This window comes from Propithecus coquereli, unplaced genomic scaffold, assembly GCF_000956105.1.
Source record: "Propithecus coquereli isolate 6110/MARCELLA unplaced genomic scaffold, Pcoq_1.0 Scaffold185, whole genome shotgun sequence".
Classification (NCBI taxonomy): domain Eukaryota; kingdom Metazoa; phylum Chordata; class Mammalia; order Primates; family Indriidae; genus Propithecus; species Propithecus coquereli.
Window position 1 is genome coordinate 265,308 of NW_012143301.1, and position 10,561 is coordinate 275,868.

The 10,561-nt window shown below is 36.5% G+C and overlaps 1 protein-coding gene across 1 annotated transcript in view; it reads right to left on the reverse strand.

The window, feature by feature from the left end:
* The window catches only part of RNF150 (ring finger protein 150), a 261,357-nt gene that overhangs the window by 83,685 nt on the left and 167,111 nt on the right, over positions 1–10,561 (reverse strand). The window contains exon 2 of the mRNA XM_012642742.1: positions 2,764–3,014. Coding sequence (XP_012498196.1) covers positions 2,764–3,014 — 251 coding nt within the window. The remainder of the gene's footprint in view (positions 1–2,763; positions 3,015–10,561) is intronic.

The window sequence follows — 10,561 nt, forward strand, 5'->3', positions numbered from 1 at the left end:
TAAAATACCTAAAAATAAACATAAGAAAAATGTCCAACATTAATAAGTACTGAAAAATGCTACTGGGAATAAAAATAAGAGGAGAATAAAGAGCAAAACATACTATACTTGGATAGGAAGATTCAACATCATAAGGTTATAAATTTCTCCTATATTATTGTATAAGTTTAAAAAATGATATACTGGTTCTAAATTCATATAAAGAATGAAGATAGAGCAATAAAGGAAGTTAGCATTAACAGGTATGAGAAATATTATACTTCTATAGCAATCAAAACAATATGGTACTAGATAGAATATGAATAACAGATTAATGGTACAGTTTGAAAAGCACAGAAATAGAATCAAGTATAGGTATTTAATATATGTTAAATGGGAATACTACATATAGGGAGAAGATTAATTATTCAATAAATGCCAGTTACAAAAAACGGTAGGCCATTTGGAAAAAAAATGTTGGCTCTCTACTTCATTCTTTATACTGAAATAAGTTCTCTATAGATTAAAGATTTAATCACAAAAGTGAAATTTAAAAAGTCAAGTATGAAAATGTGAGAGAATGTTCTTCTGTAGTCTTGGCCTATAGAAAAGTCTTACTATGCAAAACTCTGTTAAGACCACTGTGAGATAAGATCTCATATCCGTTAGGATGGCTATTATCAAAAAGACAGATAAACATTGGCTAGGGTGTGGAGAAAAGGTAACCCTTATACACTGTTGGTGGCAATGTAGATTAGTGCAGCCATTATAAAAACAGTACGGAGGTTCCTAAGGAAATTAAACATAGAATGTTACCCAGCAATCCCTCTTCTGCATATATACCCAAAGGAGATGAAGTCACCACCTTGTAAAGATATCTGCACTCCCATATTCACTACAGCACTATTCACAACAGCCAAGCTACAGAAACAACCTAAGTGTCCACTGATGGGCAAATGGATAAGGAAAATGTGATGCACATAATGAAATATTATTCTGCCTTTAAAAAGGAGATCCTGATATTTGCCATAACATGGATGGAACTGGAGGATGTAAGCTAAGTGAAATAAGCTAGATATAGAAAGAAAAATATTACATGATCTCACATGTGGAATGTTATTTTTAAAAAGGGTCAAATACGCAGAGATGAGAATCGAACGGTGGTTATTAGGGAAGGGGCAGGGAGGAGGAAATGGGGAGATGCAGGTCAAAGGTCAAAGTAGCAGATATGTAGCACGAAGAAGTCCAGAGATCTAATGTATGATATGAGGACAACAGTTAATGAAACTGTTTTATATTAGGAATTTTTGTTAAATAAGTAGATTTTAGCTACTCTTGTCACAAAAAAACTATGTGAGATAATAGATATGTTGATTTGCTTCACTATAGTAACCATTTTACTATCTATATGTGTCCCATAACATATTATAAACCTCAAATATATACAATATTTATTTTAAAAAAGATTAATAAATTAAAAGTTTCTGCATGGCAAAAAGCACCACAGATAAAATCAAAGACAATGAAAAGCTGAGGGGGAAATTGAATCCTATATTACAACAAACGATTAATTTCCTTGACTAATAAAGAGCTTATACACAAGAAAATGACCAAAAACTCAATTGAAAAGCGGTCAGATGATAAAAGCAGATACTTCACAGAAAAATCTTCACTTTTTCTACCGTACCTGAAAATAATGTTCAACATTACTTGTAATAAAAAAGAAAAGTGATAGCATTTTTAACTTACCAAATCGCTAATAAGCTGTAACAGATTCTTTTGGTGATGATATGCAGACACAGTAATTTTCATATACATACATATTTCATAATTTTCAATACATATTAAATAAATTGGTTCAAATTTTATCGGCAATGTGACAGTACCTGTGGTCGTTTAGAACATACATACCATTGCCCTAGCAATTGAACGTCCAAGATTTACCTTACAGACATACTCACAAATGTGCTAAGTGTCATGTGTACATTGTTTTTCAATGAGAAAATGTGTCCATTAATAGATGTTGGTTAAATAAATGTGACACATACAGACAATGAAATGCTATGCAGTCATTAGAAATGAGAAGGCAGCTTGGCTTCTTGTGTTGAAGTGAATTAATGCCCAATATGAAGAAAGAGATAAGGGTATAGAGTTAAGTACACCATCATTTAAACACACACACACACACACACACACACGCATGCGCAATGTTTTTATAAGTGCATAAAACACCCCTGGAAAAGAAGATATTCCAGGTAGAGGAACTGAGTAGCTGAGACACACACATGGGAAGGCAATTACTTTTCATTATATACCAGTTTATATCTTTTGCATTTTATACCATGTGTATATTATATGCTTAATTGCTTTTTAAAATAGCTTTAAATTTTTATCTCCTTTTCTTCTTCTTTTCACAAGGAGGAAATCCTGGCTTTCCAAATTATGTTCACACTACTGGCATACTCTCAGCTCACTTCCCCTTTCTCCCTTTATTATGTGGGTTATTAAATAAATAATTGTCCAAAAAAATAAGGCCATTGCAGGACAAATGACCTCCATTTTACACAATACTAGCAAAACATCAAAATAAGTATATTTGGAATATATCTGAAAAACTATACAGCAAATGTTAGCAGTGTTTATCTTGAGTGGGGGTATAATAGGTAATTTTGTTTTTATCTTGGTATTTTCTGTGATGTACAAAGTTTATACAATCATATATGTCACTTTTGTAACCACTTTTTAAAGTTTTTTGTTTTTTTTTTTTAACTGTTTGCTACTCACCTGGTTCCTGTCCCTGGCATTTGCATACCGAAACCTCTGGATGTAATAAAAGACCAGCCATGCGAGGGAAATGATCATCAGGACAATGAAGGAGATGGAGACAAACACAACCGAAGTGCGGCTCACATATTTCTGCAAGTTCCGGGTTCCGATGGTGATGTACATCGTCACGGTGATGTTTCTTTCCAGCAGGCTCACTATCTCCCTCCCTTTCGGCTCAGGAATCATTATGGCCACGATGTCTTCCACACCTGTGGCGAGAGGAGCAGGAACGGGCAATAAGGTCAGGGGAGAAGATGTGGGCATCAGAGTGGTATGTCTGGACTGAGTAACTGCAACCAAATAATGACCCTACCTTTGAGAACTCTACGCCAGGCTAAGAAGACCTACTAGCCAGAAACCGAATCAAATTTTCTCTTTCTTCAGTGACCTAGGGAGGCTGCCATATTGCACGGGAGAAAAGAACCTAACTTGAATTCATGATGCTGGCACCAGTGAGGCCATGATCATGCTCTTCTCTTTCTCATCCCTAAAGTGTTAACCTCGGATCTGGTAAAGGCGGATCCTTCCCAGTCAGCCCAGTTTGCTGTTATGTGTTGCATTCCACAGATACCCTGAGGAGGAAAAGGGACTTTGCACTCACGGCAAAAGGGTAAAAAGCCCAAGGGCAAGCCAACCGGCCGAAAACCCCCCCCCCTCCCCCCCCCCCTTCCCCCAAAAAAAAAATAAGAAAAATCAAGTAACGAACCCCGGGGAAGAATTCCAAAGCAAATTTCCTCCAAAAGGAAGAACCAAACAAACAAAAAAAAAGGGAAAAAAAAAAAAAAAAGGAATTAAAGCAGCAGTCCCCAACCTTTCTGGCATCGAGGGCCTGTTTCACGGATGACAACTTTTCCATGGACTGGGGAGTGTGGTGGGGATGTTTTCAGGATGTCAGGGGGATTCAAGTGCTTTACATATATTGTGCAGTCAAACCTCTCTGCTAATGACAACCTGTATTTGCAGCTGCTCCCCAGTGCTAGCATCACCGCCTCAGCTCCACCTCAGATCATCAGGCATTGGATTCTCATAATGGGCCACAACCTAGATCCCTTGCATGCGCAGTTTACAGTAGGGTCCAAGCTCCTATGAGAGTCTAATGCTGCGCTGGATCTGACAGGAGGCGGAGCTTATGCAGTGACGCAAGCAAGGGGGAGCAGCTGTAAATACAGATGAAGCTTTGCTCGCTCGCCCGTCCTGCTGCGCCGCCCAGTTCCTAACAGGCCATGAACTGGTACCAGTTTGCGGCCTGGGGGTTGGGAACTGCAACCTTAAAGAGCTCTAATATGATTTGCCAACATAAAATAATAGTCCCACAATTATTTTTTGCTTATATAACCTAATTCGATAGAAACAGCTTGTGTGACCACCTACCAAGCAAAGAATAGAGGGAAGCAGTACGGATAATTCCAGGACTGCTTTAACTGCACTCTTAAATACTCCCACCACATTGCCCCTAGTTTGAAGCAAAAGTGGCACTTTTCTTGGGCCTGAGTTATAAGAGTTATTGTCCTCTTGATGAGGAGTTCTGGGGGTGTCTACAAGGTGATTTTTAGAAACTATATGATACCAGATTCAAATGAACCAACCCATGTCATTGTGTCTAACACATGGAAGAGAATATTAATTTCACTAGGATAGGTTCTCAGGGATCACCCCAATTCAGATCCATGGAGAACAATGCAAAATGATTAGGGCACACAGCCCCTATGTCCATGTAGAAATATTCTAATACCTGTGGTGACTACAAGTCGGAGGGAGCAAATTTGCAATTAGGATGTTGGAGATTTAGGACAAAATTAAATCCTGCTGTAGCTGCTTAAAGCTGGCCTTATTCCCATGCTGAGGTCAGTCAGCGAGCTGGAACTACCAGATTACATTTGTTCAGGGTGTTGCAAATCTCTTAGGAACTACTTAGGGCTTTCACTTGACTTGCTCTCTATGCAGGGTTTTCAATCCTAAATTCTTTGATAGTGTTTCACTTAGGCTGAATAAATACTTTAAAAGCTAACGACATACAAAGGTGTCTGTGTATGCTGTAACATATAATTGATATAGCATTATAGATAAAAAAATTTCTAAAACCTTTGCATTGGTCCAACTGCAAAATCATAAAGCCACAGAGTGCTTGGGTTTAGCTGTTATTTCTGGGAATTACTGAGACTGGGGGCCTGAATTTCAACTTTGCAGAATTTACTGACAATTCTGTTCCTTTTCTTTTCACATTTACTTTGGCTAATGGCTGCATGTGGTCTGAGGTTTTGTGAGGGATTAAGGCTGCTGGCAGGTTTTGTCTCTAGAGGAACATGATCTTCTTTGCATACTGGACTAATCTGGCCTAAAGAGGCTCATCCCAGCAATGCAGCCATTTTAGAGTTATTGAAGTAATCGTAGAATCATAATTTTTTATTTCATATATTCCTTTATTTATATTCTTTAGGCGTGTTTAAGGCTCTAGAATGAGATTCTTTTGAGGAAGGCATCTTGGGGTTATTTATGAGACTTTGTATGCTGAGACATGCACAAGTTTCACAGGTTATAGTCAAATTTCACTAATATATTCTTTTATGGATTCCAGTTTTGCTATCTAGCTTAGAAAGTTCTTTTTCACCCAAGATTATAGAAATACTCATCTAAAATTGCTTCTTGAAACCTTATAATTTTACTTTTTACATTTAAATCTTGAAAAACCCAACTGTGATTTAATAGCAATACGGTATTTATTGATACTATAATGTGATAGAAGGGAAGATTAGGATGCAATTTATTTTTCCCCCTAAATTATCATATATATTTGGGTCTATTCTGCACTGTTTTTGTTTGTTTGTTTCTGGGTGTATGAGGTTGACCCATCTTTTGCTGAACCTGTACCAGGCTGTTTTAATTGTGTAGCTTTTAACATACTTACTATCTGGTAGCCTAAATCTTGACTATTTTTCCCCCTATAATTTTCCCATTACCTACTTATATTTAAGAGACCACAGAGTCTAACAATTAAGAGTTGGGCTCTGGAACTGGACAGCTTGTTTCAAACTCTAGTTCAGCATTTTAAAAATAGGCAAACAAATTTTCGATCTCCACAAAGCTTTAAATTACTCATCACCCATTTTCAGGGACCTGAGAAAACATTTTGTCTTCCTGTAGGATAAAGTATAATTAACTATTTTAAAGCATTTATTTTAAACTTAAATGCTTAGTTACACTGCTTATGTTGTTTGTCCTACTGTTGTGCCTTCATGCTATGTATTAAATAACACCCACTCAGAAAGAGAAACAGTACAAATGACAGTGGGGAGGGTCTATTCATCTGGACTTCAGCTTTATTCATTTTCAACATTCATAATAAATTTCTAGGGTTGATTATGGTAAAAAATAGATGGGACTCTGGGATATTTCTCTGTGTGTTTTAGCCTGTGTATTGTGCGTGGCAAAAGGTGATACTGGGGATATGTATTTATCCCAATAGAAATAGTCACCAAGAATTTGGGTACCTAGGGTGTCCCCAAAATAGTACCAAGTGGATTTAGATGAATTGTCATTCTGATCAATGTAGAAAATCTAAGGCAAAAAGCTACTCCAGGATCTCAGTTGTTCAAATGAGACACATACACCGATGTGAGTGATCAAATTCCCCGATCTTTGCTTCATTTCGGAATGTGCAGCTACAGTGTCAGAAGCCAGCAGATTGTCTCAGGTATTCTACAGTATAGTTGCTTCTATGGGTCTGTGTGAGGCAGGGAAGGAGAGAAACCGGGGTGAAGCAGGGGGGAGCTCCAAAAGCCCGGCAGTGATCTCAGAGTTTAATGCTGCCCCTAAGTACCTACTATTTATCTGTGACATGAGGGAGGCTCCAAGGCTCAGGGAAGAGAAGTTAAAAAATAGCACATTTTGTACGGGCAACCTACAAAGATATCCTACTATTTGAGAAATTCTGTTTACTGTGACACTGAGTGCCTCTTTTTTTGCAAAATTACATCAGCCTACCATCTATTTTCCTCCCAAAGGCACTTTATACTTGTGAATGGCGAGTGGCTGCTGTTATGTAATTATTGTGTGTTCTGGAAAAGCTCTTGAGTCCTGTGGGAGAATGTGTGACCAGGACACACATGACCCACTGCCAGATGACAGCAGGAGCATCCTGTATTTTTAGTGCTTCCTTTTCCCCTGAGAGTGCTCAATTGCCAGGATCTAATTTGATATATGCAGATAAGTAAGGAATCAAAACAAAAGCTCATAAAGCCAAAGAATGTTTAATAACCAGGAAAGCCTTTACTCATAAATTCAAACCAGGTTGTTTAAACATTGCATTAATAGGCTATCTAGAACACCAGACACCAGCACAATGCTAGACATTTCACAGTCTCTAGCCCCGCTCTTCCCTGTGCATCTTGGAGGGCAATAGCATTCCTCCCTGGGTTTATGTGGTCAGAAATCCTTTTTTCAATCCCTTGCATGATTTTCTTTCCACTAACCTTTACTTTAATCTCAGTCTCACTGTTGGCCCTCTAGAATTTAGATAATAATAAGAAAAATTTGCATTCTCCCGTTTGTAGATATTTTCTACTTATATACCTAATATCTACTTAAAGAAAAAGTCAGTTTCTGATTATAATCTATTTTAAAGTGAGAGAATGTATATGAAATGATTTTAAAACTGCAAAGCACCATATAAATGTAAAGTGTTATTATTACTTTCTGCATCAATAAATATTTTTAATAAACACGGATGCAAAAATACCAAATAAAGCGCTTGCAATAAGAATCCAACAATATAGGAAAACAATTTTCATGACCAAGTGGGAATTATCCTAGGAATGTGAAGATGACTTTATATTAGAAAATATGTTAATGTTTTCCAGCATATTTACAAATTAAAGGGATAAAACATATAAGTATCTTGTGTAGTGAGTTAACTTCCAATATTTGGTCTTTCTTCTACAGTATTAGTGTTTTAGCTAGGCATAGGCCAAGTTTCCCAGTGAAAAGTCTCCCCTGCAGCTAGATGTGGCTATGTGATTAATATTTGGCCATGGATATGTGAGTGGAATTGACATTTGCCACTCCAGGGACTTATCCATAAGAGGACTGAGTATGTGCTCCCCAGATCCCATCTTCCCCCCTTCCCTCTGACTTCAGATGGAGAGATGTGTAGTGGCCAACCTTCTTAGAGAAGGATCCCATTTGTTGAGGATGACACCTATTCCTGATACTCACTAAGTGTAGTAAAAGGAAATTTTCTCGATGTGATAACAAGTATTATCCAGAAATATTACACTAAATGGAGGAGAAAACATTAGAAGTTTTCCAGTTAACATCATGAATAAGACAAGGATGAGCCAACAGTGAAAGCAGAAGTTATACCTGGTGCAAAGAGACAAAGAAATGAGATTGGTGAGTCTTGGAAAGGAAGAGTGCACACTGTCGTCATTTGGGGACTCACATGACCATATGTGAAAGCCAAGATAATTCCTCTCTTAAAACCAGAAGACCACTGAGGGACCCTCAGAAGTTAGAGAGGGGAATCCATGTTGAGGACAGCAGACTGCACCTGCCCCACCACCTCTGCTGCCTGATACAACCAGGAAACAAAGTAGATGATGAGAACACTCAAATACATACGATTTTAATTGGTCAATTATACCTCAATACATCTGGGAAAAAGTGAAAAAATACAATATTTGAAACAACTCATTATCCAACAGCATTAAAATAAGTAATCTATGGTACATTCACTGAAAATTGGTAATTACGATGACCATAAAAGTAACATGGTAAAAATGCTTATGATGTAATACAAAGTGAAAAAAGTACCTACTGTAGGTTTATAAAGCTATGAGTATGAACTGGATTAAAAAGGAAGGTATAGAAATTTAAAAAAATTGTTTAGAAAAGAAATGAGAAGACTGGTAAAATACAAGATTCAAGATGCATACAAAAATGAAGAGCTTCTTATATGCCAGTAATACCTAACTAGAAAATGTAATGGAAAAACAAATCTATACATAATAGCAGGAGACATCCTAAAACACCTAAGAATAAGCCTAATAAACGTCAGCCCTAAATGAAGAAAACTATACAAAAAAGCTTCTTTAAAAGACAAAAAATTTCCAGAGAAGCAGATTTCATTTTTCACCCAAAGGTTGTTTAGTATTATGTATTTAGTTTCCAAACATACGTGATTTTTAAAGTTATCCATTTGTAATTATTACTATTTTTTGTTGATGCATTATGGTCAAGAAACAGAGCTTCTTGAAATTGAATCTTAATCACCATTTTCAAGGTAGTTTCCATCTATACTCAAATACATCGCCTATTCTGTGTTGGGTATACGTATCTCATTGATTAAGCTTATTAATTAATTGTATTCAGATCTTCCATATTTCTGTAAAGTTTGTCTGATCAGTTGCCTAATGGGGGTGTGTTAAATTGCATAACACAACAATTAATCGATTTGTTTCTCTCTGAAGTTCTGTCAGTTGCTGCTCAATACATTTTGCATTTGTACATTTAACTGCATGTGTAATCATGGTGGTTATATCTGCTCACACTACGTTTCTGTTGAAAGGTCTGATGTCGTCGTGATTCTTGTTCTTCGGAAATGATCTGTTCTTCCTCTCTGTAACCTTTTAGAGTTATATTGTAGGCTAGAGAATCTTTGATGTTCTTAAATATCACTATGTCTCTTTATGAATACTTACCAGTTATTTGGTAGTACATGAATACTTTCCATTGCACCACAAAGCTGGCCAGTACGTAAATACTTTCAGTCTGAGGTATTTCATTTTTTCTTTGAAACATCTGTCCTCATGCCTTATTCAAATACTTTCTCCTATATTTTTTCTCTCCTGCAATTCCCATCATCCTATTGGTGGCACTTATTCATCTTCCTCCATATTTCTTATACTCTCCCCCATTAAAAAAACTTTATTTTGAAATAACTTTAATAAGTAGTATCAAAGAAAGTATACAGAGGTCCTATGAACCCATCTCCCAGCTTCCTGTGATGGTGTCATCTCATATAATTATAGAGCATTACCAAAACAGGAAACTGATTGGCACAATGTAATTAACTAGACTACAGAACTTACTTGGATTTCACCAGTTTTTGCATGTACAGATTTTTAAAATGTCTTTGTGTGTAATTCTATGAAATTTTAGCACATGTACAGAGTCATAATCACTAACAAAATTAAGATACTGAAATATTCCATTGCCACAAAGGAATTCCCTTCCTCTCCCCTTACCTAACCCCTGTGGACCACATATATATTGTCTTTATTTTGTTAGTTCTAGAATGTTAGATAGTATGTAACCCTTCGAGATTGGCTTTTTTCATTCAGTGCAATGACCTTACCAACATCGGTAATTCATTCCTTTTTATTGCTGAGTAGTATTCAATGGTATGGAATGTGGTACAATATAGTTTGTTTATTCATCAACTGATGGACATACGGGTTATCGCCAGTTTTGGTCTATTACATATAAATATGCTATGAACATTATTATATAAGTTTTGGGGTGCATATAAATTTTCATTTCTCTGGGATAAATACAAAGGAGTGCAACTACTAGGTGGTACAGTAGTTGAATATTTGGTTTCTAAGAAATTGCCAAACTGTTTTCCAGACTGGCTATACCATTTTACATTCAAATTTCTCAGCATCCTTGCCAACACTTGGTATTATTACTATTTTATTTTAGCCATTCTAATAGGTATATTGTGGTATTTCATTGTGCCTTTTACAATTTCTCTTTATTC